The sequence below is a fragment of the Charadrius vociferus genome, unplaced genomic scaffold (assembly GCF_000708025.1).
Source record: "Charadrius vociferus isolate BGI_N301 unplaced genomic scaffold, ASM70802v2 scaffold134, whole genome shotgun sequence".
NCBI lineage: Eukaryota > Metazoa > Chordata > Aves > Charadriiformes > Charadriidae > Charadrius > Charadrius vociferus.
The window spans coordinates 4,151,328-4,178,519 of record NW_009648333.1 but is presented as its reverse complement, the minus strand read 5'-3'; the positions used below and the strand labels follow the sequence as shown (position 1 = coordinate 4,178,519).

The window sequence follows — 27,192 nt, the reverse complement described above, 5'->3', positions numbered from 1 at the left end:
CCCTCATGTAAGCAACTCACCTCAGTCTGAATAATGATCATTCGCTTACTTGCAGCGTGTAAAGTGCTTTTAAAGCATAAAACATTCCATTTCTGATCGACACACAAAACCATAAAGCATGCAGAAAGGTTTGGGGAAAGGAAGTCTGTCTACACAACATGCACTAAATGCAGAATTACAATATGAGCAAATTACCCTGAAAGCAGTCATAAAGCTCATCCCTAAGAAACAGGGGGAAAAAATTGATAAAATAGCCCTTCAGATTTTCTGAATTTTACATTTCCCTCACAAGAGATTCTGATAAATCTTTGTTGTAAACATGACAACTGCATATTCTAATATTTCAAAAACAATTGGAGTAGCAATTTTATACAATAAACTTGGTGTGATTTTTCTAAACTGTAACATTTTGCCTTATTTTTTCATTAACAAAGTACCTGAGAATCACACTTTACTAGAAAACAGACAGAACTTGAAAAACACTTGTCATTTTTTTTAAAACTGTTTAATTTTTATTAACTCAAAATAAAGCCATTATAAAAAGTGCAAACTGTATAAAAGTCTATAGGGCAAAATGGTTTCTGTGAATAGAGGATGATACTTCCAAATAACAAATGTTTGCTTTGCCCGTGCTGGTTTGGGGGGGCACATATCATCAACCCGGAAACAGGTTTTCCCTGGAGGTCCTGAATGCAGCTCACAAAGGTAGGTGTGGTATCTGCCTGTGACAGATCATATTCCTCTAATCCAAAAGGCCAAACGTCAGCCACCGCAGTCAGCCGCCGAGGTGAGCTGCTCCAGACCTGGCTCCATCTGCAGTGAAGCGGCAGATCTTGGTGCACAGGGCATTTTCCCAAGGCAGGGAAACCCCAGGGCAGCAGAGACACCCACCAGGAGCCGACAGCTCTTGCGGGAGACACTGACGAGTTGTGGTCATTTGACAGAGACACAGCGGCCACCCCACGCCTATCAAAAGCAGCCTGGGGAGCACAAGTGACCAGGAGTGCTCCAAACAGAGCATGGCGCAGCAGTTTGCATGGCAGGGCATCATCACCCTACCAGCTCAAGGGGTGAGCTGAATTAGTGGTCATCACTGCAGAAGGAGCTGAGCGATGGTATCCACCCGGCAGAAAGCCATGTCCTCTGCACCCGCCAGAATGGATGTGGCAGCCCACAGAGCTCCCATAAAAACATGCAGCTGACCAGGTCTCAGGCTGCAGAGTGTGCCAGAGCCTTTCACGGGTAACAAACAGATGGTAGCAGTGAGAACAGCAGTGTGAGCTGTGACCAAATGGATGATCTGCTCAGCTTGGTGGCAGAGCTACAAGAGCAAGTAGAAAGGTTAAGGAGCATCAGGGAGCCCAAGAAAGAGATAGACTGGTGGAATCATGCTCCGCCCTCCCTGAGACAGAAACGGGAACACCCACCGCAAAAAAAAACAAGGTTAAGGGGATCCTGTATCCTCCCCCCACCAGGCCGAAGGCAATAGCTTCAAGGAAAGCAGTGAATGGAGGCAAGGCCACGCTCAGGGTGGAAGGTGAACTGCCTCCTTGCCCACCCCACCTTCCCAGGTGCCGCTGTACAACAGGTATGAGGCTCTGGATGCGGAATGTCAGTCAACGGATGATGTGGATGATGGTCCATCTACACCAGAGGTGTTCCCAAGGTCAGAAAGGCCTACTCCTCGTGTCACAACCACCTTGACAAGGAAGAAAAGTTATAGTTGTAGGTGACTCCCTTCTGAGGGGAACAGAGGGCCCAATGTGCCAGGCAGACCCTCCTCTTAGGGAAGTCTGCTGCCTCCCTGGGGCCCCGATTAAGGACATCACTAGGAAACTTCCTAGCCTGGTATGGCCCTGGGACTGTTACCCATTACTGCTCTTCCATGTGGGTGATGATGAAGCCACAACACGTAGTCCAAGGGCAATCAAAGAGACTTTAGGACCTTGGGACAGTTGGTAAGGGAATCTGGAGCACAGGTAATTCTTTCCTCTCTCCTTCTAGTTGCGGGTAGTGACACTGGATCTTCCAGATGGCCCCAGTCTTTTAATACATGGCTCCATGGCTGGTGTCACCAACACAATTTTGAGTTTTTCGATAATGGGATGGTCTACATGGCCCCAGGCCTGCTGACGTCAGATGGGATTCACCTTTCTCAAAGGAGGAAGAGGGTCTTTGCTCATAAGCTAGCGTGGCTCATTGACAAAGCCAGGCTTGAAGGGGGACGGGGAGCAATATCAAGGTTGCCTGTGACAAGCTGAGGGACAACACACCAAGGTTAGAGGGACAAACTGCTAGTGAGGGCCCTCAGCCTGTTTCTCTGAGACATGCTGGGTACACTGGAGCACACTTGAAGTCTTACAGAGATGAGCCAGGGGTTCCTGAGGTAATAGAGGCCCAGCTAAAAAGTAAAGTAACTGAAGAAAATTGGTCCTGTTTACCTCTAACCACAGGACGTCACCAGAGACAAGTCCTGGCTCACCAACCTAGTGGTTTTCTGTGATGGAGTGACTACATCAGTGGACACTGGGAAGAGCTACAGATGTCTTGTATCTGGACCTCTGTAAGGCCTTTGACACGGTTCCCCACAACATCCTGCTCTCTAAATCAAAGCGATATGGATTTGATAGATGGACTGTCTCATGCATGAGGAACTGGTTGGCCAGTCACATCCAGAGGGTAGTGGTCAAGGGCTCAATGTCCAGATGGGGACTGGTGACAAGTGGTGTCCCTCAGGGGTCAGTAGCGGGACCAGTACTGTTCAATATCTTTATCAATGACAGACAGTGGGATTGAGTGCACCCTCGGCAAGTTTGCTGATGACACCAAGCTGAGTGGTGCGGTTGACACACCTGAGGGATGGGAAGCCATCCAGGAAGACCTGGACAAGCTCGAGAAGTGAGCCTGTGTGAAGGTCATGATGTTCAACAAGGCCAAGTGCAGGGTCCTGCACCTGCATCAGGGCAACCCCTGGTATCAATACAGGCTGGGGGATGAAGGGATTGAGAGCAGCCCTGCCAAACGGGACTTGGGGGTAGTGATGGATGAAAAGCTCAACATGACCTGGCAATGCACAATCGCAGCCCAGAAAGCCAACCGCATCCTGGGCTGCATCAAAAGCAGCATGGCCAGCAGGTCAAGGGAGGTGTTTCTGCCCCTCTACTCCACTCTGGTGAGACCCCACCTGGAGTACTGCGTCCAGCTCTGGAGCCCCCAACATAAGAAGGACATGGACCTGTTGGAGTGGGTTCAGAGGAGGGCCACAAAAATGATCAGAGGGCTGGAGCACCTCTCCTGTGAGGACAGGCTGAGAGAGTTGGGCTGTTCAGCCTGGAGAAGAGGAGGCTCCAGGGACAACTTATTGCAGCTTTTCAGTACTTAAAGGGGGCTTATAAGAATGACAAGGACAAACTTTTTAGCAGGGCCTGTTATGATAGGACAAGGGGTAATGGCTTTAAACTAAAAGAGGGGAGATTTAGACTAGATAGAAGGGAGACATTTTTTACAGTGAGGGTGGTGAAACACTGGCACAGGTTGCCCAGAGAGGTGGTAGATGCCCCATCCTTGGAAACATTCCAGGTCAGGTTGGATGGGGCTCTGAGCAACCTGATCTAGTTGAAGATGTCCCTGGTCATTGCAGGGGGGTTGGACTAGATGACCTTTAAAGATCCTTTCCAACCCAAACTGTTCTATAATTCAATACTGTGAAGAGAAGGAATTAGCTTAAAATGATCTTTCTTTGTTTTAAAAGAAAAAAAAATTATAAAGAAGTTTGAATGCAGGCCAAAGCCCTTTATGAAGAAACAACTTCCCAGGAAGCAATACTAACAGTGGTAAACAGCATCTTTATGCTGACATTTTACTTTCAAGCAGGTAACATTACTTTGAGAACTGTAGTTTCACAAAGCAGGAGCGTTGCCTTCTCAAAGCCATAAAAAGGTAGAAATACACCATCCACTTCATTTGTGTTCATGCCTTCATCTGCTAACGGTAAAATGACACCAAGTGCTCTATGTCTGTCTCTGTCTACCAAGTGAAAGGTGCAGCTTCCATATAAACACACCTGTAGATCAGCAAGAGCCTGTGACAGATTTGCTCACATGTGTGGCTTTAAACTATCAAAGACTTGCACCAAATGAAATGTACATATCTTTAGTATGCTTGCTTAGTTTGCTGCACGGTTAAAAGAAATACAATAGTCTTGAAACTTAAAACATGCAATCTGAACACATGCTAATGCAGCCGGAAGTCATAACGAACAGATTTTCACTTACTTAATACAAAGCTAGGCTATTTAATGCTGCAGTAAGAAAATCATTGCGTAGTTAACACCAATCAAAAACTGCTGACTACGGTTACATAAAGCTGAAAGACAGTATTTAATTCTGATGGCACTTTTACAGGACGATAAACTTTTGCGGCATATACATGCAATATAAAAGTAAAGTTAAAAGGCTCAAATCCTGGAGGATGAATAGGCATGTTTTCCAGGGAGCATTTTGACAGGTTTTGGCCTTCGCATTTACTTTCTTCAGGCTGTAGAGCATTTTTGCTTTAACTTACCGCTCATCTCCAGACTGAATCAGCCCCACAGCTCGCTGATAGGAGGACTTTACCAACTTCCTGCTCCCAATTTACTTTCTCCAGTCAGGATGCTGGAAGGATCTATCTAAGATAACTTCTGAATTTAAATTTTTATTGTGCAGTAGCAAATTCAGCTGAGCCGTTTACCCTCAGTGTCTGGTAGCTCTGCATGAGCCTCTATGTTACTGAGCTGCAAACACTGAAGAAGGAAGACTGAAGATATTTTGATGACATTGGATTTTCCCAGAAATAGGTGATAAAACATCCACATGTTCAGACTGACTCTGGGACAGCCTTTGAATTGAGACAGACATTAATCAGCCTTCAAAGACCTGACATGCAGGAGCAATTCTCCAGCAATCCCAAAATCCCTCACTAACATGTGCTGTTCTACATGAACACCTTGGCCCAAAGGTGGTGCTTTTTTACATCACGTGCAGTCTCACTTCCATCAGTCCATGTGCACAGAGTTTAAATTAGCTCAGAAACTAGCCTTTTTTTCCTGGTATTATCACTTTGATCATGATCATACTGCTCCAAAACTATCTTGTAATAGAAGGCTGACTGGCCTTTTTTTTTTTTTTTGTCACTTATTAGAATCCACCCTTACCGTTTCTATTTTGCTGTATTGACAAGTGCGGCATTATCCAGGCTTGATTTAGAGAAAAAAAGGAAAATTTTAAAAAAAAAAAAATCTTGCTTAAGGTTTTAAAAACTCTTATTAAAATATCAAGTCATTGGTTTCACATTCATCATCCATTCTTTCATAGGGTCTTACAAGCAATTACAGAAGTCCCTTTTTATAAGTTATTTTGCATTTGCTGGTTAATTCCATATAATCTTTATTGGTATGCATTCTCTGTGCTGTTGTCATGTCGATAAAAAGCAGCACAGGAGCTGTTAGCGTCTAAATGGCGACAAAAAGCAATCTTCTATCTGACCTATGGATTTAATTGGCTATAAATAAGCTGTGCAGGCAGCCAGTACAAAACAATATATTCCTATAAAAAGATTATGGGCTGCAGAGTACAACTGAGTAGAGTAAGGTTTGTTTAACTAATTAAGTGCTATTATGCTGTGCGCTGACTTCCTATTTTGCTGAAAATCGCTCACTCTGCTCTGAAACATTATGCAATAAAAAAAAAAAATCCTACAGCTGCTTTCTAATTACCAAAAACAAGTCATTGGCTGTCGTTTCATTAGTTTTCTCTTTTACTTTGAGACTAACTAGTTCTCTGGGTACCTGCTGGGGAGTAAGATGAGATGGCCCTCCAAGCACTGTGAATTTGTCTTTTATGGCAATTTAAGATCTTTGGGAATACTAGTTCCAAGTGGTATCACAGGTGCGTGCAAGTCTGGAACTACCCTTCCTCTCAGGCTTGTCAAGAAAAACATACTTCCTCCATGTAGTCTCAGTTTTCTCACAGTTGGCATGGAAACTGACTTCAACTCAAAATCATAACACAGACATGTTTTGGTAACTACATGCAGAAGACAAACATACAACATCTAATTATTAAAAATCTACATCTCCTTAGCCCTTGGTAATTACAAACTTTTGAGAAAGTCTTCATCTTTCTGCTCAAAACCATCCTCAGGATATCCAAATATCTTCTGTCGCCACATAAGTCGCAGGTGCTCAGTTTTTCCAGAACTGTAGTGGTTTTAGTCATGAGATCAGTGAAGAAACACGCAGTTTTACTTCAAGCCCAGATCCATAGCTGTGACCCACAATCAGGCTCTTAGAAGAGGAAACATTGTTTCACATTTTCTCTTGTGACTTTCTTCGATAACAAGAAACTACACCACATACCGTGCACGTGCCTTTGTGTCCCCTTAGTTCACTCAGAGTGGCCCTGTGAATGACACTCTACGTAGGGGACCTCATTTTGCTCTCACTGGTTACTAACGGGCCCAATTCCAGTGAAAACACATCTGTAGAACTAGAGTCACAGCTGATCTGTGGCTCATGGGGACCAATGCTAAAGTCTGCCTGAAATCTCATCCTGTGCCAAAAAGCCTTGTGCCAAAGTCTTAAGCCACACAAGAAGTAGAAAGAGCACAGATGTGTAAATCTACATAAAATCCCTGGAAATGGATCACAAAATCTGCTCCTGAAACGTAACTTTAAGGACTTTATAGTTTTGGAACTAATAAAAATATTTTTGCTCACGTTATTACAGTAGTACTAATGACATGCCGTGTTCTAGGGCACAGGCTGATTAAAAGAGGAGACAGAAAGGAATTTTTCCTCCTTCTGATTGTTTATATCCCGAAATTGCAGAGATGAATTTGGGGAAAGCACCACATACCCTTTCAATCATCAGGTATTGACTGGAATGAGACAGTGGAGTTGGGAATTACACATCAGCTCCATTATGACAACTCCTATATTTCTATGTAAAAGCACAAGACCCCAAGCTGTCACTTGTGCAGCTTTTATTTAAAGCTGGCCCTATAGATAAGGTTCTGAGAGAAAGGCGGTATCAGTTCTCTTGAAAACAAAAATGCTGATATTAAAATAAAGATTTACAAGGGGAACAAGGTATTTAAAGTGCCAGAATAAAATCTCTTTAGGTCTCTAATTTTTACACTTAAAATGTAATAAAAGCCCACTGTAAGAGATAACCGGACAGGCTTTTTTCACTGTGTTCACAAGAATTACTATCAGTCTGGTATGAAAGCCCATTAAAAGTGATACCGAATAGGCCACCTCAAGCAAATATTTCAAGCCTACAAATAATCAGTGGCACACTTTCAAAATACTTTAAGTTCCAAACTACAATTTTTTATGATACTCATTTCTAACTAACAGTGAATTTAACAAGGACTATTACTGCCTTGCTAAAGCACACACCTGTGCTTTCATAAGTAAACGTCAGTAAAGTCCTGGGGATTGCTGCAGTGTTGGTAGTTTATGACCATTCTGTGCAACTTTTGCATCGCAGTTAGAAAACGCAGTTTACCGCAAGGGCATATTTAAAAGAATGCTATGTGAGACTGGCACATCCTAAGATTATTGCTGGTTTGTAAAATTGTAAATAAGCACCAACTAATGAAATTGTTTTCAAGTAACAGCTAACCTCAGCATTCTGCAACATTCACCATTTAGGTTATATTAAACATTGTATCAAGATTAACTACATCATTTGGTATCTGTAGAAAACATTCTAGATGCAATAATTCTATCTTCATCTGCAAGATTACAGCATGGGTTCCTCAGTGCTCTGAAAATTTTGCCACATGAGTACGATCCTGTATTGCATGCATTATTATTTTTTTTTTTTTTAAATCAGGAGGGTTGAATTAGTGTCTAAAACTATTAATAAGCCTTCTATAATTCTAAAAACCACACTGAACACAAACTCCATTTGGAGTGACAATTGCCATTCACATTATTGCGAGATTTGAGGTATTCTTGAAGAGAAAAGGCACCAGTGAAGTTGTTGGATCCAGATGTACTGAATGACAGGAACATGTTCAGTTAACGCCCTGTTGAAGAGAAAGACACATTTCAGTACAACTATGTTTTGTAATCTCTAAATTGGCTTGGTTTCAAGATGGGCACACATTCATACTGTTTGAAATCCCTCAATTCACCATGGCCATTTAACTATCTCTTTGGATTTCGAAAGGCATGGAGCCAGCAGGCATGCAGCTAACTGTCTCTTCTGTAGGGAACAGAAGAAGTTTTATTTATGATAGAACTTGCTACAATAAAGGCAACCAGCAGAGAGAACTCACGACAGTGGTCTGAGTAGAGTGAAAAACAAGCTCTCTTCCAAGTCAGAAATTTCAGCCTTTTTCCACACACAGAAAAGAAAGGGGCTACCCATTTTACAAATAAGACTTGGACAAGTATTTTACAGTTAAAGACCTTCACCATGTTATTTTGTCTCTTTGCTCGCTTGTTCGAGGGTTTAATGTGAAAACCATGAACTAATACACCCACTTACTTGGGCTTCCGCTTCTCACTGGTGAAGGACTACGGCTTCGAGACAACTGCAAGACAAAGAGAAAAGGAAACTCAGGTGTGCTGAACAACTGTACCCAAGAAAGGCACCCGGGGACCCATCACATTGAGGAAATTTGCACATTTCACTATCAGTGCAGCTCCACTGCTACAAAGTCAAATTCAACAACTTTCTAGTTTTTCTTTCACACCCTGCACACACACACAGAAAAAAGTGGGCCTTACCCAAAGCTTCTCCTCTTTTCAATATTCACATTTTAAGTTGAGGGCACTTACATCAATTTAATAATATGGGCTCTCAATTAGAAAAATATACATGATTTTTCCAGAAATAATTAAAAATAATGTGTAACTATACCATACGCAGAACTCTGCTAAGGTTTCGCATATTTTATTAGTACCACCTCAGTTCTTCCCCTCCTGCCCACCCTACACTGATATTTCTGCTCCTTTGAGGCATTAAAGGGTAAATTTAGATGATTAATTCCAGAAGGCAGGGATCATGTGCTGTATATGTACTGCAAGATGATTAGAACACTTCCAGATGATGCAATTAGTTATTCAGAAGCGTACTGAAGCGAGGGGAGTAGGGGGAAAGCATTCAGAGATCCACAGTTGAAACTTCTAAGAATTTAACTATGATCTACTTCTCATACGGTATCTCCACTGACAATTAGACCAGGTAACAACTATTTGTCAGTTCAGCTTCACCTCATTCCAGACCCAGCAAAGGCATTTATTGCCAATGTTAAAATATACGTGTGGCACATCAACACTTTAAAATGTTGCCTACAGTCCGAGTTTAAAATACTTGTTGCTGTTTATGTTACAAGAGCATTCAGCTGAGACTTACGTGATGAGATAGAAGAGGACTGGCGCTACGGCTGCGGCTTCTGCCTCTACTTCTACTTCTGCGAGACCACTACAAGAGATGAGTTTCACAAATCTCTTTTGAGAGAGGGCATTTAATAAAGACAGACCCAGCAAGCAGACTTGCCATGCTGGAGACAAGGCTTGAGGACAGAGAGTAAACACAGTAAACTTTCTTCTTAGAACAGGCTCTGCCAACAATCATACATCTGCATAATGAATCCACTAAGGCAGATGGAACTATTCATCCTAAATACAGGATGGGGCACTAAAACTTAACTGACATTTGATATACACAACTCCAGCCATATAGGGAAAAAAAATCAAGAATTTCTCTTTTTAAATCTTAAGCCAGTGTTTTAAATCAATGACTTCCCTTAACATGTTCCTTAACAAAAGTACTTACCAGAGCTCCTCTTTTTGTGACTGCCTCTCCCTTCACAATTACAAGATCATTTTCCATCAGAGCAGGCCATACATGATAGGCCACCAAGGCAGCTGTGAAATCAGAGTCAAAACTACGATGGTACCTGTTCAAACACAGAGTATAAAAAAATGACTGCATATAAGTGCCAAAAGATAAATATGATGCTTCAAGTCATCAATGCTGATAAAAAGCAGAATACTAGTGAGAGCTTATAAACATCTTTCCTGACAATATTTCCATATCACAGAAATAAGTATTCTTTAAGCGAACCTTTAGAACAAATGCATTTGTAGGACAGATTTAGTAGAATATACTGTCTACTTATACTGAGAGACATTCCAATAAAGCCACCTCACACTTCATAAGGGCACTTATTCTTGCATAAGCCCCACACAAGCCAGGGTCCTTGGGTCCACTGACAGATTATATCTCCTAAGCAGTATTTTGGCATCTTGTGAAATATCTTGCTAAAACAAGACCCCTATAAAGGATATTACAGAAATACTTTATCTCAACTATAAAGTTACATCCTAGTATCTTATGAGACAGAAGAGGCGATTTTATCAGCAAGACCCTCAGATACTGATAATGAATCAGTGACTTTTTAGCTAAGAAAAATTATTTTGAAGGCCTTTATTAACATACCAGATATATATTACATCCCTAAGTCTGCAATATTGGCTGAATAATACATGTCTGGTTTTGTGGATTCAAACTCAAAACAAAACTGAAGTAAAAAATAGCAATGCATCTATACATTAATAATCTATGTACAAAAGCAATTTATATAAAACGATGTTGTAAACAGAGGCATGGAGCTTTGCATGGAGGAAGGTATAGGGTACCATGAGGTTTGGCCAGCCCTTTTATAGAATGGTGTCACTCATAACTAACAGAAGTATTCGAATTTCTACAGATTTTGCTCCATCTCTGTGTACCATGTGCTATACATGTAAACATCTATATGCCACTTATTTATCTATATAGATGGACAGATGTGTGTATGTATGTCTCCTGCAGCAGTACATTACACCAGGTGGAGAAAGCATCCCAAGACTATACCCTGGCTTTCCTGCCTTCTTAATTCAGCCAATAGCTTTGGGTATCAAATAGCTAACTGTCCAGTATTTGGACAGGATCAGTAAGTAGTCATGTATAATTTTGCACTCTCCTGTTAAAGTGCTACTTTTATCTTCTGTATTTCTCTCCTTGGCTGCTCAAGCTCTTCCCCATCTGGGTTTCATTCTATTTTAAATTATTATTAGAAACCTCCTTATTGGTGTGGTTTTTCTTGCTTTTGAGAGCAATTTTTTTTTGCAGCTGTCAATCCCATTAGTTTTCTTGAAGGCATGGAAGTACCTACAGTTCTCTGCCAGCTAACAAAGCAGCCAGCCCTGACCCTATGGAAAAAAGAAAAACTATGTTGTGGAGTTCACTTTTTAAACAGAATCCCCATTTTTAAAAGGCATTTTTCTTTTTGCTCAGCTTTAAACCAGAAGAGGAGGAAGTGTATTAAGATCCATATGTTGTACAGCAGCCACAGCCTGGAGGTCACAGCACACATGTTGATGATCCTGGTATCAGACACCAACTGCCAGATCTCGGTAAACACGACTTTTACAAAATGGGCCAGAAAGGAGGAACAAAGATGCACATATTTTATGAACATTGGAGGCAGACAGAGACTAAACAGGGAAAGGAAAGCTGATGATAATTTTCCTCTCAAAGGATAAATCAAATATACTCTAGAGACTGAAGTTTATCCAGAAATTGCTCTGATGTTCATTAAGAAAAAGCTGTTAACCCTGGTCTACATCCTGGCATTTATATACCATCACAAACTGACATACCAAATTCACTACAGACCAGGAATATTCACCCCAAATTAATGTTTAGCGTCAATCTTAAACCTTTATATTAATTAGGAAAGAAGTAGACTATACAGCATAATGGATTTTTTAATAGTAAGAATCTGACTGAAAATACATGAGTTCTTACTTGGTCTCACTGAAAAGTTCTCCATCAGTACCAAAGGCAATATCAAGAGGCGGAAGGAGTGTCTGCATTGAAAAAGCCACACGGCACAACTCTCGAATCAAAGTGCTGATCACTATGAAATCAATTTCTGGTGGAAATGAAATCTTTGGGTTGATGTTCATGGAGCGAATTACTTCCTGAAAATAAACACAATCGAGTAATTTGAGCTCACTAACACTTTTATTCACAGGCAAGTATGGAAATCCCTCCTAAATATGCCTCTCAGATTTCCACATTTAAAAATCAGTGTAAAAAGCTCCCAGTAATGTTGTCTTAGGCTATTCCAGAAAATATTAGCTTCAGAAATAATGTGCTGTTATTTTAGAAATAAACTAAGTTACATCATTGACATCAGTCTTAGGAGGGAGATTCAGTTTTTCAGTAGAGCACAGACTTTAAGGAAAATATGAAGTTTAGCTTACATTTACTTAAGGCAGTTACACTGTATCTTGCCAAAAATATTACTCTGGCAGAGAGACATTCTAGTCACAGGCAAATAAAACAAGTGATTACTGGGCCATACCACAGTATTAGCTGGGAATATAAATGGTTACAAGACATAAAATCCATGTGGTAAACTTTTTTCCTTCTTCAGGTTACGGTGCATTTCTAGTTTACACACTCTGAATTTATAAGTTACTGAAATAGATCAACACGTCAGTTGCCCACTGCCCTTGACTTACATTGACACTGGCTTGAACATCATACAGATCCTCATGGCGAACTATATAATCCAGGACAGTGTCTTCAAGTGACTCAGGCCCCGAGTGACCTAGAGACAGAGTCTCTCTTACACGTATTTTGAACTGCCTGTAGGCCATCTTTGCTGCGTGAAAAGACTCCTGCAAACGTAAAGAACATCCAGTTAAATCCAGGAGACTGAGATTCATTTTTTTATCAATTATCTAAGAGGATGAACTTAACCCAGTATCATCATTGTAAGGAGGAATATAAAACACTGCTGTGAAAGTTAAAAACAGTACTCATCTGGGAGGACTTCTGTGATTAAAATCACGTGTGATTTACTTGCAGAAGACAGGCTTGAGAAGCTTCCCACCTAACTTTCTATTTTTACGTAGGATTCCATCACACACCCACGATCAATGGAATCATATTCCAAGACATTAAGAGCAGAATTCAGTAACAGCATTTTATGTGCCACAGACTAACATGTCGGACAGGAGCACCTCTGGTCTGTTGGGAAGAAAGGTTGAGTTGGAGAGTGTAAACTGAATGACAGTTGTGCGAAAAAAAACTTCAGTAAGTTAAATGTGCTTGGGATCGCACGCATTCAGAGACACACTGCCTCTCTGACGTAGGTATGTACTACATCAATTTTATAGAAAACAAGAATAAGTACAGAAAAACAAAAAAAAATTCTTAAGACTGAGCTCATAGTAAACGTGAGGTATCTAGGTAATTTCAAGGGACCCAATAAAACTAGAAAAGCACATAGCTACAGGTAAGAGGGACGCATGATATGGAAAGATTTTTGATTTCTAAAATGTAGTATTCCCAAAAGAATTCAACTAAATGAGGTGGTGTTGTTTACTGCAGGAATCATCTACCTTTCAGAGCTTCTTATGCAGCCCTTCTAGCACATGTACTGTAGATCACTGACCCTGTTCTAATGTTGGGACAGGACAGTCAGAAAAGGACACTGAATTGAGAGTTTAATGTAAAAGTGTGAGGGAAAGAAAGGAAAATCAAAAGGGAAAACTGAAGAGAAGTTTTCTTCTCCATACTTCACAGAAATGCTAATTTACACGCAATTTAATCCAATCTAGCTATAGTATTTTATAAAGCACTTCCGGCCCGAAAACAAGAAAAACAATTCTTTTCTTACCACAGCTGCAATGTATATTATCCTCTGCACCATCTCCATGTCACTGATGTATGTCCTCAAAAGGGTTTCTGCATCCAAGCGTTCTTGAGCATAGATGTCACCAAAGCGAGCTACCAGGCAGGCGCGACGCGAAGCATTTGTACGCCTGGCTCGGCCAGGTGAGCAGCTCCTCAGAGAAGGTGGACCAGGTGACTTGTTCTCACTGCGCCTTGGGGAAGGAGAGCGGCTCCGTGCAAGCCTATGACAGACATGTAAAAAGAAGCATGAGGTCACTTCACCATCCTCAGATGCTTTTGCCTAGTGCAGAGTTTTGTGTCAATTTAATTATTACCGGGGTAAGCTGCGATTTTGAGCCAACATAATCAAAGAAGTGAAGTTGCAGCTGGTTAGTCTAATATGAAGGCATTTGTGTCAATACATTTTATGGGCTAGAGTCTGAACAATAAAATTAAATTCCTAAAGTGTGTACAGCCAAGCACTTCGTTCTCGGGAAACACATTTTTAAACAGTAATATTTCGGAGATTTGTTCCTCTTTCAGTACCACTGAAGAGTTGTAAGGTCAAACAAGTGAGAATATAACAACAAGTTCTGCCCTGTAATGGTAAAGTATTCAAAGAGGACTTATAAACAAAAAACTAACCATCTCTTTTTATCCTGTACAGTTGCTCTCAATGTATTTTGTAAAGCTGCTCTCTTTGCTGTTTTGCCAGAAACTTAACATAGCTGCCTGAAATTAAAACATTTGGGCACTAGGAGAAATCAGTTAAAAAGTTTATGTCCCTTCATAACAAAGCTTAGCTTTTGTTTATACTTCAGTTTCAAATGAGGAGGGAATTCATGCTACCTAACATGAACAATTTCTCTGATTCTGTGACTTCTCTGAATAACGCCTCTACCTGCTCTGGAGAACAGACTTTTGGGCATCCAGGATAGAAATCTCATCCCGCAGTATTTGAATCTGCTGCTCATAGTCACTCAGACGATCTAACTTCCTCAGGGCATCCTTCTCTTGGGCACGGGAAGTCTTCAGACTTAACCACACAGAATAAAGTCAGTCACAAGGTGTCCTTCTACCAATGCAAACCATCTATCAATTAATCCTCATCATCAAACAAAAATAACTGAAAAAAAGGAGAAATATTGAGCAAGATCCTTACACTGAAATACAGGGATACCAAGAGTTTTAAAAAAAAAAGCATACTCCAAAGCATAGTCTTAATGACACTTTAAAAAGTAAAAGTGTACTGTGGCAGGAGACTGGATACACTACACTTTATGTTACAGGAGAGATCCCTAGTTAACATTTGGTGTCCTTGCATTAGCTCAGATGATGAGGTCTAAGACAGAAACTGTTTTCTTTCTCATATTTAAGATGTTAAGTAAACCAGCCTAATTTTCTTTCCTACAGTTCAAGACTAGGTATTTTCTTATATCCGGTCCTCAGGTTCTTTTCTTTGCTGAAATATATTAGTCAGTCAAAGGATAACTCCAATGACGTTATTCAAGTAGTATTAAAAGATTCCTCCCCTGCTCTCTCCAAGAGGAGCAGTGTTTCTTAAACACTGGCAAACAACCAGTTAAGCAAGAGCATCTTCTGTCCTTTACTTAATGTTAGAAAGTATGTCAACAACTCTGCTTGCCCTCCTATCCTAACACAGATATTACTCATTTTCCTCTTTCTAAAAGAAAAAAAAAATTAAAAATGGATGCTTTCTATTAATTTTGGAGGCTTTCAGTCTGTCCTTCCTTTTCTTTACTGAAGGACCCCGGTGAAATTTTTGAGGATCTGAACCAACGAAAGCTGTAACACCTATCAGCTGACAAGCTTCCAGTTCCAACTTTTTAAGGAGTGGGCTGACTAAGAGCACCACAGGTAGTAAGGCCAGTGCATCTGCTAAGCGGAAAAAGACTGTCCTCCTAACCTGGGTAGGAGGACCTGCAGATATTATTGCAATCCCATAGGCATCCTTAGTCAGCTGCTCCAGCCAGGACTTCTGGCAGAGTAGTAGTAAAAGAAGAATTCCAATAGAAAGAACAACTGAGAAAGGAAACTAGATTTGGGAAGATGAGTTCTAGAGATAGAGATGGAGGAAAATCATTACGTACCAAAAAAAAGGGAAAAAAAAAAAAAGTTGGAAAAAAGCCCTAGTCAGTCTTTCCTTAAATTGCCATGACAGACAAAGATAAATGAAAAGTAATCATTTCACTTCTGTATTATTTTCTTTTTGTTATTTACCCCTATTCGCATGGGGATTTTTCAGAAAGTTTTAAAGCAATTTTTTAATGGTCTTTAACTCATTGCTGTGAGATCCATAAAGCTTCCATCTTTTCATCAGAACAGCAACTTACAAATACAAACAAACGCTTAACTATAGGTCTGCCTTTATCAGGAGAATAAAAGAAAGAAAAAAAAAAAAGAAAAAACAAACCAAAAAAAACCCCAGGAGAGCACATGACAGACTGCAATGAGCAGAAATACCTGAGTCTTTCATGGTTCATCACAAGCCATATAGCAAGTCAAAAACATAAGAAAAGCCATCACTGAAAATTAATATTTCTTTCTTTCTAAGAAAAACTAAGTACCAAAAGGAAAAAAACAACTTCAAGACAGACACATTTATGAATCACCAATGCTGATTTTTGTAAGCCTTAACACTAAACCTTTCTATGCTAATTAAATCTATGCAGTATTCAGAGTTCTCCCTGTTTTATTGTTCATTCACTTTACTGCTAAATATTAGTCTGAAGTGAAGAGAGCATTATCAACTTTCTGTTAAAGAGATGCAGATGTTACAAAAAAATAATGGGAACAAACAAGGCAAAATATTGTTCTTAGAAAAATCAGAACAGTTTTAATAACCCACTTTTATTTTAAGGCTATAACTAGTGTTTTACACTCCCCCATCTAACCATTTAAAAAAACAATAGGCATCTTAAGCCAGTTTCTCAGGAGAAAATACAATAACCTTGAGAATTTGTGTCCAGTATCTGCTTAATGCTGTTTGGATAAAGAAGCCCACTGTTACCCTCCGGTTTCAAACAATTCATTAACAATAAAGTGCCTCACAGTTGCCCTAGTCCTTGGGCTAAGCCTGACTGATTCAGTCAGATCGCCTTGAAATTCAAGGCAAGAACAACTCCATCTATGCAAATTTTGGCCAGATGCCTGTTTAACCTATATTTAAGAGCCCCCTGCAACAGTGACACTACACGATCTTGAGGTAACCGATTCAAAGTACCATATTGGGTGTTACTAATTAAAACCATGTTTATCAAAGTTTCTTCCTGACAATCTATATAACAAGTCCTCCATACAGCAGATCAAGAAAGAAAAGTCCTCCTGACCTCATTGACTTCAAAGTGTGTCATCTGGCTTTGTTAAGCTTGATTAGACCTTGGCATGAGTCTAAGCACCCTAGTAGTAAGCTTCTACTTATAATAGTGTTAATAGGATTTTGCTCCGTCTGCATATAACAGTTTTTAGTACACTATTTTTTGTCTTCCCCTGAAGAACTTCCAAATACTTTTAAAATGTTGATCATGATTCACTTTAAAAGTTTGTATTTTCCTTCCTAATTCTGCAGCAAATTGCTAAATCCTGTTGAAATTAATATCCTGACATAACAAAAGCTTATACTTATACTAGAGAATTTAATTATATTGAGTCTAGATCACATTTGCTCTAACAGCCCAGGAGACCAAGATGTCTTGCAAAACATGCTTTGATTTATGTATTTATTTAAGTATTTGATTTAAGTATGTGAGACAGACAGACTATAGACAAGAGGAACGAGATCATCAGCTATTCCAAAATTCTCAAAACACAAGTTTACAGACAAAGATGCAAAGGACACTCCTGGCAAACTGTTCCTTGTGTTAAAAAAAAATAAATAAAAAAATCATATCTTAAGTGTCACAGGTCAGTCCTGACCTCACTTTCTGTACTTTTAGAAGGATTCTGGTTTTGACGGGCAGGTGAAGACTAGGTAAATCTGATTTCACCCAACTAAAAGGCTTAAAATTTTGAAAAGATGATTCACAGAACATGAAAAATAGCACCTTTGCTTCAATCAAAACCCAGGCAGAAGATGCAAATGTAGAGCGCCAACTAAACTGAGAGCAAACATGAACTTTAAGTATGTGGTGATATGGAATTCCTGAATTCACAGGAAGACAGGGATGTTTTGTTCTTCTGTCAGTAGTACAAACGGCAACATGAATTTCTGTACAGCCTGCATTAATACCTACACATGGGAATTGTGAGATGCTTTATTCCCTACTAATAGTTTTAGGGAAGAGAGCAGTCAGGTTATATGTAAGAATCAATGAGCTATATGAGCTACTTTTCACCCAACAAATCAAGAGTCTATTTTACGGGAATATGAGTTTATCATCCAGAGATGAACAAGTGATATTCAACTTGATATTGAAAGTAGAAACTCTAATGGCCTGAGGGTTTTTGTTTGATTATCTTTACCGGGATTAGCTCATCCTCTCAGTTGCACTAAAAGGAAAGAAACTCATGGACAACTACATCCTTTCTTGCAGTTTAAGCAGCAAAGTCAAGTTTCCTTCATTTTTAAGAGCAGCAATGTTATTTAACTGAAAAGCTGTGAGTATTTATTTCACAAGTATTACTATATTTCCATTGTTGAAATGTCAGTTGTCACAAGTATTCACATGCTGTTGGAATTAATTTCAACTAACTTTGTATTATTTTCTGATAATATAATGCACAAAAAAAAAAACCAAACAAAACAAGACATGGGCTACATTTCATAACAGTGAAGAATTATTACTGCTTCTAGAACTGTCTGCAGATCAGGCCGCAAAAGGAAATTAGTTTTAAAGGACCCTGGTATTGAAATGGAAAGGTAGGTCCCCCAGCTGCACCCTTCCTGATCCAGATTGACTTCCCAGATGTGACCAACACACTTAAAAACTCAAAAAACATTTTTAAACCAGAGATGTTGACATTACCAATAGCCATTATTTCTGTGCAGACAGACAAAAGGATTTGGCAAAAATGGTCTATAAGAAAAGACATATAAAGATCTTTATCTTAAGGTAGATTGAAGTCTCTTTTATTTAACACAGACACTACTTTCAAGAGCATTATAGCAAATTGCAAACAATGGTTTCCAGCTATATTCATAATATGGTTCTCTCCTATTTAACTTCATCTACAAGACTCAAATACTATCAAGCTGCTAATTTCAAAGCAATTCTTCCTCTGTCCTAAAGAAAAAAGGATGGAAATTCAGCCATAAGGGTTCTTCTCACATGGATCTACTTATGCTAATTCTCTCCCTATAACACCAAGTAACAAAGCAACAGGATGTTAAGGAGTTAAACCTATTTTTTGCTATAGCATAGGACAGTGTAGAATAAGCAGAACCTGCTCAGGTAAATGACAGACTGTGTCTCTGCATGCTGACTTTCTGCGACAAATACCCTAAGATTAATCTTTTCTTACGCTGCTTTTAGCTGAACAATTTCATCTTCTGCTGCCGAAAGAGTAGTGGCTGATTTGGTCTTTGCGTCTTCAAGAGCCAACTGGGTTTTTGCCAGACTGTAAGAAAAATTAATAACCTTCATGGTAAAGGCAGAGATGTTACCAGAGAATTTAATATGACAAACTGACTGTTTAAGCAGACCAAGTCTATACCAATTTAACATATGAAAACAATCATAGTGGGTTTTGTGCAGACTATCAGCACACAAATAGCTTATAAGAAGTCATATCTGACTACGTAGTAATGGAATTATTTTGCTATGACCCATTATTTTTCATTAAGACTCAGTTCCAGTTTCTCCATCAATTTCAACACTTTACTGCGTTCAGAATGACTTTACTGTCCATAGATAGGGTATCTTGGGACATGAACTCTTTCTCCTCCACCTGCCCCTTGCCTGCCAATAACTACACAATCATGACTCCGTACTGCATCACCTTGAAAGGATCCGTTCTGAAACTTTCATGCATGACTTCATCTCTTCTTGAATTACCTCTTCCCAACCCTCCACCTTCCAGACTTTTAGCTTTGCAAACCACAGCCAACACCTCTCTGACCTGACCGCACAGAGAAATGCAACCAACAAAAGCTTTACTACTGGTTTCCCACTTCTCACAGGAGCTAGCCCAAAATGACTTTTTCTTGTACTGCAAACTGCCACACACTTAATCCAACCTATATTAGTGAACAACTTTCCCTTGTACTTCTCACCTTGACCATGCAACACTTTTCTCCAGCTCATCAAATAATCTTTTTCTATCCACACAGGAGCATAAGATGAAATGCCTCACCCCTAAACCAACCTTTATGATTGAGGTTGGAAGGAACCCCTGGAGCTCATCTAGTCCAAGCCCACTGCTCAAGCAAAGCCACTTAGAGCCGGTTGCCCAGGACCATGTCCAGACAGCTTTTGAATATCTCCAAGGATAGAGACTTCACAAACTCCCTGGGCAACCTGTACCAGTGCTCAGTCACCCTCAGTAAAAAAGGGTTTCCTGAGGTTCAGAGGAAACCTCCTGTGTTTCCATTTGTGCCCACTGCCTCTGGTCCTGTCACTGGGCACCAGTGGAAATAGCCCGGCTCTGTCTTCTTTACACCCTCCCTTCAGGTATATAAATTAGTAAGATCCACCAATCTCCCATAACTCTTCTGTGTAGTTAGAAATATCAACAGAAGACAACCCCTTTGCTTATTAAACCTTCCAGGCTGGAATTATTTCGAAAGTTTACCTAATTCTGACAAACCAGTTGAAATGCCAAGAACAAAAAACCTCTCTCTTCTTTCAAACATTGTGGGGTCCTTCTCTGTCGCACCTTATCACTTGATACTTAATGTATACCGCAAGATCACAAGATTTTTTGTCCTCTTATCTTCTTTTCAGGGGGATGCACTGATCTTTAACTCAATCAGACCTGACAGACTTTTTTGATAGTGAAAAATTAGAATGCCTATATTAATCCAAGATGAGACATAACAGACACTAACATGAGTTGGCAAATAAGGGAAGAGCAACCGATGTCATCTCCCTTGCCTTCTGTAAGGCCTTTGACACGGTCCCACACAACATCCTTGTCTCTAGATTGGAGAGATATGAATTTGATGGCTGGACTAATTGATGGATAAGCAATTGGCTGGATGGCTGTGCCCGAAGAGTTGCAGTCAACAGCTCAGTATCCAAATGGCAATCAGTGACAAGCGGTGTCCTTCAGGGGTCTGTACTGGGACTGGTACTGTTCAATATCATTATGACATTGACAGTGGGATTGAGTGCACCCTCAGCAAGTTTGTGGATGACACCAAGCTGAGTGGTGCAGTTGATACTCTTGAGGGAACGGATGCCATTCACAGGGATGTTGACAGGCTTAAGGAGTGGGCCCATGTGAATCTCATGAAATTCAACAAGGCCAAGTGCAAGATGATGCACCTGGGTCATGGCAATCGCCCGTATCAGTACATACTGAGGGGAAAAAATGGATTAAGAGCAACCCTGCTGAGGATTTGGGGATAGTGGTAGGTGAAAAACTAGAAATGGGCTGGCAATGTGCATTTGCAGCCCAGAAAGCCAACCATATCCTGGGCTGCATAAAAAGAAGCATGACCAGCAGGTCAAGGGACACCCAAACCCAACGCCCTCTACTCCCCTTTTATGAGACCCCACCTGGAGTACTGCATCCAGCTCTGGGGTCCCCAGTACAAGAAAGATGTGGACCTGTTAGAGTAGGTCCAGAGGAGGGCCAGAAAAATGATCAGAGGGTTGGAACACCTCTTGTCTGAAGAAAGGCTGAGAGAATTGGGATTGTTTAGCTTGGAGAAGGAAGGCTTCAGGGAGACGTTATTGCAGCCTTTCAATACTTAAAGGGGGCTTATAAGAAAGGTGGAGAGAGACTTTACCTTTTATCCCTGTCCTAGTGATAGGACAAAGGGTAATGGTTTTAAACTAAAAGAGAGAAAATTTAGATTAGATATAAGGAAGAAATTCTTTACAATGAGGGTAGGGAGACACTGGAACAGGTTGCCCAGAGAGTTGTGGATGTCCCATCCCCGTAAGTGTTAAAGGTCAGCTAGGATGGGGCTCTGATCAACGTGATCTAGTTGAAGATGTCCCCACCAACAGCAGAGGAATTTGACTAGATGATCTTTGATGGTCCTTTCCAACCCAAACAATTCTATGATTCTGGAATTCCATGAAAGCAGGAGATATCTGTAAGATTAGGATACAGGACAAAATACTCTATTGAACCTCTTTCCTCTAATTTAGCTAATATGGCTTGTACTCCTGAGAATTTTATATTCTTGGAATCGCTTATTAAGAGCATTAAATTATATCACTTATTGTACTGGACCGAGGACTCTGAACATTCATTAATCTCATGCTAATAGGATGCACAAGAAAGTGTCTGTCACTTGGAGCTACCTCTGAAATGGCCCTGTAAGTGGCACTAACTGCACAAATTTGTTCCTAAAGCAATTAAGTCATTTCAAGACTACAGTACTCCGCAAAACATGTTTTATGCAACTGGACAAAAAACACCCAGTCCTAGTAACTTATTTGAAAGTCTGTCATCTTTGTTCCTCCATTGTACCACAGTGGGTTTTGATCTTCTTAGATGTTCCCATACTGATTACATACCATAATTTATTACAACATATTGTAGGTCCTTCAATAAATGTTGCACTATACCTACATGACTGATCGACTATAATTCCACTGGGATGGTCATGCACTACACAAAACCCTTTTGTCTAGAGTACTGGCATGTTTTCCAAATCCTCTGTCAGAAGTAAAACCTATCAAGTCAATCTATGAATGCAGCTATGACTGTATCATTTATGCCCCACTTTGGACACATACGAACAATCCAGAGCCTAGTTGTATTTTGAAGCTCTGATTTTAAGCCAGAAGTTAAACAGTTTACAAATCTCCATCAGTATTTAGATGTCAAGAGAAAAATATGGCTTGTTGTTGAAAAAACAAAAACCAACCAGACAAAAAGAATCATAGTTAATTCCCCTACTCTTGTTGCACGTGGTTGAGCTGTAGACGAGTTGAAGTCAGTTCTTCCTGCAGCTCTTGCAGTTGAAAAGTCTGACTGCTGGCCAGCTCTCTCAGCTGCCTCTCTCTCTCAATTGAATCCTACAACAAAACACAAAATCACGCTGCTTGAATGTTCTACCTTACAGAATCCTTCAACAATGTAGTATAGCATTATTAGCAGATGTGTTTCTAAACATTTCAGTAAAGACCATTTCTAAAGTAACTGAAAACAAAAGCAATTGCATACCTTCTAGAAACATCAGCAATACCTTTCCAGGCACACAAAACAAAGACCCAATTATATTAGGAAAAACATTCAGTTCATTTACACCTCATGATAGAGAACGTGGAAGGTCTATATGTGCAGATTTACTACCTGTAGACACATCATCTGAACAAAGTGTTCTTGCAGATGTGTTGCATGTTTTTTTTTCCAGTCTTTCATCTTCTGACTGACTATATCATTAACTCAAAGTTTTTGGGAATTCATGTACACAAAATAAAAAAAAGTTATTAGAACAGACGAGGCAACAGTTGTCATTCCAGAAAGCACACTACAACACATGCAGCTCTGTCTTTAACAACCTATAGATTTGCCTGATACTAACAGAATGGAATAGGTAACTGTGCAGCAAGCTTTTCTTTAAATTTTGAATGTCACATGCAATGAAAAATCCATAAGTGGTGTACCATCATTTAGTAACATCACTATTTTACATTTTGGGGTTTTTTTTGGCAGAACCCTGCTCCTGCAACACACTAGAATTTGACTCCTAAAGGATACCATTTTTTATTTGTCCTTATTTTAATCGGGAAAGACTTTGACAGAAGAGTTGTAAAAATAAGAACTCAGAGAACATGGAGACATCACTGTCAAATCTCAAGATCTGCAACATTTTCCCCTTGTCTATATCAACCAACGCTCTTGTTTTCTTTCAAAGCGTAAAACCACAGCAGATCTTCTTTCCTGCCAAACTGTCAGTATTATAGCCCCTTCAGTAAGTATCAAATACATACTAACTCCAAACATCAAGTCAGGGGCATGGTGGCATCATGATGGACATGAGCACTTTTCCACACACGCCCCCCTGGTAGAGATATTATAATGCCCAGATACTAAACAAAGATTTTTGTCTTCGAAAAAATAAAAGGAGCTCACAGATAAATGCATGGAGGTTTATACACATCTTCAGCCTACTCATGTATTTTCACATAGTGTTAGGTTTTTATTAATAGAGATATCGCATAAATACTTCTATGATGTCTTTGCAAATGTAGGTGTAGCATGATTCTTCCCCTAGAATAGGAAAGCAGTAGAAGAACATAGCTTCTCTTACAAAGCAAATTCCTCCATATTGTCACTCATTGTGAAGCAGCATAAGCCCTAGAAGGCCAAATCTTTGATTTCCCTTTCAAAGGAAATGTAAGACGAGACAAGAGAAATAGCATAGTTGTCTCCATGAGCAACTAAGGACATATTTCATTAAGCAAAATCAGGGAGGGAGGCTAATATTAACAGGAAGTCATTAAAGCTCTCCTGCAGGTATAAATTTACACCATTCTATTCCCGTAAAATAAATTTCCTACATACCTGAGTGAGAGACAGGTTGGTTTCAAAGAGCCTTCCTGAAGTAGCACAGGAAAAACAAGTCCCTAGCCATGGCAGGAGACGAGTTTTTATTGTTTCCACACCTGCATAATGCCCGCCTAAAAATATACACACATTAAGAAATTGTAATAACACATACAGAAACAGCCAGAGCTTGAAAAAATGACACATGTGAAATGTGTTAGTGATAAGGCAATGCACTGATTTACCTTCTTGAGATGTTTCATTGAGGATTGTGAAGAGCTGCCCTTGAATCTCAGAGTTCAATTCTATTATTTCACAGCATCGGTTCAGATTCTGATCACATGAATTAATCTGTAAATTAATGTGTATTAATACAATTGCCTGAGCTTTCTTACTTAAAACAATTCCTGTTAAGGTCATGACACTTTTTCCTTGCAATTACATCTTCACAACCTTTTCTTACTGCATCCATAAATGATCAGAGGGTTGGAACACCTCTCCTCTATGAGGACAGGCTGAGAGAGTTGGGGCTGTTCAGCCTGGAGAAGAGAAGGCTCCGGGGACAACTTATTGCGGCCTTCTAGTACTTAAAGGGGGCTTATAAGAAAGATAGGGACAGACTTTTTAGCAGGGCCTGTTGCGATAGGACAAAGGGTAATGGCTTTAAATTAAAAGAGGGTAGATTTAGACTAGATTGAAGGAAGACATTTTTTACAGTGAGGGTGGTGAAACACTGGCACAGATTGCCCAGAGAGGTGGCAGATGCCCCATCCTTGGAAACATTCAAGGCCAGGTTGGATGGGGCTCTGAGCAACCTGATGTAGTTGAAGGTGTCCCTGGTCATTGCAGGGGGGTTAGACTAGATGACCTTTAAAGATCCCTTCCAACCCAAGCTGTTCTATGATTCTAATACTCATCTTTAAATGGTTCACATTGCTAACAGGCAAACGAACAAGACATTGGGACTTCTATCACCCAGTTAATTCACTACTTCAGAAAACTTACTCCTTTCCCCATTCATAAAGAAGATGCAACCACAAATATCTCTAAAAGAAGAATCATAATAAATGTGGATCTCTGTTAAAATCTTTCAACACAGAATTTTTAAAATAGTAAGATTGGGGATTGTTGGATGAAAAACATATTAGTCCAAAATCTGATTTTCCATGTTAGCTGAAATAATACATATAAGGCTATTACCTTGCTTTGTCAACAGCCACATGATACCTCCATACAACTTAATCTGATTTTTAAGAGTTACCAACAAACAAATACTACTGAAGAATGGGCAAAATCCAGCATTATGCCTAAGAAATAACAGAACAGCAAAACTACACCACTTTTCAGCAAATGCAGTTCTGAAAAGTTGATGCACCTGCCAGAACATATACTTTGTACCTGCTTCTTTAATCTTTATCCATAACCTGTGTATCATCTTCAACATACATCACCCTCTAGGTCTTCAGGCTTTAGTGGCTCCATATGGTTTTTACAAGCTTCCAAAATAGCTAAAACTCCCACCCATGCTTCTGTCAGCTTGCATTTCGATTGCTGCAAGATGCCTTTCTCTGGCCCCAAGGAGCACAGTCTCACCCTTCTAACCTCCACCAGAACACCATTGCAAAGTGCATTTTTCCAGCTCATTACACCGACATAACACCCACGGTGCTTCCATCTGCCAGTTTCTCCTTTTCTGCAACGGCAGCCTCAAACTATTCGGCTTCATCTCTCAAGACCTCAGAGACTGCCCCCACCTCGCTTATGATGGAGAGTTCAGCTCCTGCTATTGCTCAGCCCTCCGGAGGTCTACCTCCACCATCCATTTGCAAGATTTTGAAATGCATGCCTCTGTTCCTCCTCTGATGTCCTGCACTCTGTGGTAGCTTTACCAGCGATTCTCAAACTCCTCCTTACAACTGACCTTTGCCATGAATCCTGCAGAGAGTTACACTGGCTATTAACATGCTGTAACGCCTACATACCACAAAGTAAAAAAAGAACTGACTTCACTTGAAAAGGCTGCATCTCTCCTCAGCACCTTTTCTCACCAACCACAGCACAAGGTGGCTGCCGGCTCATGACCAAACCAACTATCAGTGCCCTGAACTAATGAAACCTGGGGACACAGGAGTGAGAACTCTGCCAAGACTTTCCGCTGAGAAAATTCACAATTGTCAAATCTCAGGTCCCTTAATCTCATCTTCACCTAATTTTACGCCTTCTCTACTGCTTCCAGTCTTTTGCCTCCTCCGTCTCCTGTTCCCTCTGACTCCTCCATGCATCCCATTACATCCATCTGCAGCCTTCTCCTCACCCACACCCAAAAGCTCTTTCCTCACGCCTGCTTCCCCCCTTCCGAAGCCCTTCTGCAGCCGTGCCGCCTCGCAGCAGGCTCTCTCAGCAATAACAGGTTTCCCACCCAGCAGAGCCGGGAAGCTGGATAACCCCCTTCTCGCTTCCAACATTCTTTTTCCTCACGTTTTCCTGACTGTTCCCAGGCCACAGGCGACTCCTCCTGAGCCCACCCTCACCACACGCCCCCCATCCGCTGGTCTTTTACCACAAAACTCCTTTTCTGATCCAGACTTAGCCATTACAGCTCAAATATCACTTTTAACCGCCAGTCCTTGCTTCCAGTGAACCTTGACGCAGGCAGAAAAAAAAACACCACCTGAAGCTGTGAGTGCTGCAAGCGCTGGGTGTTAGAATTGCGGTAACAGGGTCCGTGTGCGGCTCAGCGCCCCAGACCGGCCCTTTGAACCCCAACCAGGCGGTCTCTACCTGCTCCCCACGGCTCGGTCGCCCCGGGCTAATGAGCTGCCGGCGTTCC

At 40.5% G+C, this 27,192-nt stretch overlaps 1 protein-coding gene across 1 annotated transcript; it reads right to left on the bottom strand.

The window, feature by feature from the left end:
* Nucleotides 1-1,090: 1,090 nt before the first annotated feature.
* SPATA18 (spermatogenesis associated 18) lies at nt 1,091-26,006 on the bottom strand. The gene is made up of 14 exons (XM_009885023.1): nt 25,809-26,006; nt 24,608-24,713; nt 24,381-24,496; nt 22,770-22,888; nt 19,215-19,310; nt 14,635-14,769; nt 13,738-13,975; nt 12,575-12,733; nt 11,853-12,028; nt 9,834-9,957; nt 9,411-9,479; nt 8,541-8,586; nt 3,884-4,026; nt 1,091-1,321 (listed from the first exon to the last, which is right to left on the bottom strand). Exons 1-14 carry the CDS (start codon nt 26,004-26,006, stop codon nt 1,091-1,093), a joined length of 1,956 nt encoding a protein of 651 aa, XP_009883325.1.
* Nucleotides 26,007-27,192: the final 1,186 nt, after the last annotated feature.

What these genes read in the sequence shown, in the direction of transcription:
- SPATA18 (XM_009885023.1), bottom strand. Translation starts at nt 26,006, where the DNA reads ATGAGCTGGAAAAATGCACTTTGCAATGGTGTTCTGGTGGAGGTTAGA. An exon ending in TAATATACATTGCAGCTGTG is followed by an intron (nt 12,734 to 13,737) that starts GTAAGAAAAGAA and finishes TTACGTTTGCAG; the next exon opens with GAGTCTTTTCACGCAGCAAA. An exon ending in GTGAAACTACAGTTCTCAAA is followed by an intron (nt 1,322 to 3,883) that starts GTAATGTTACCT and finishes TTGCTCTTGTAG; the next exon opens with CTCTGCCACCAAGCTGAGCA.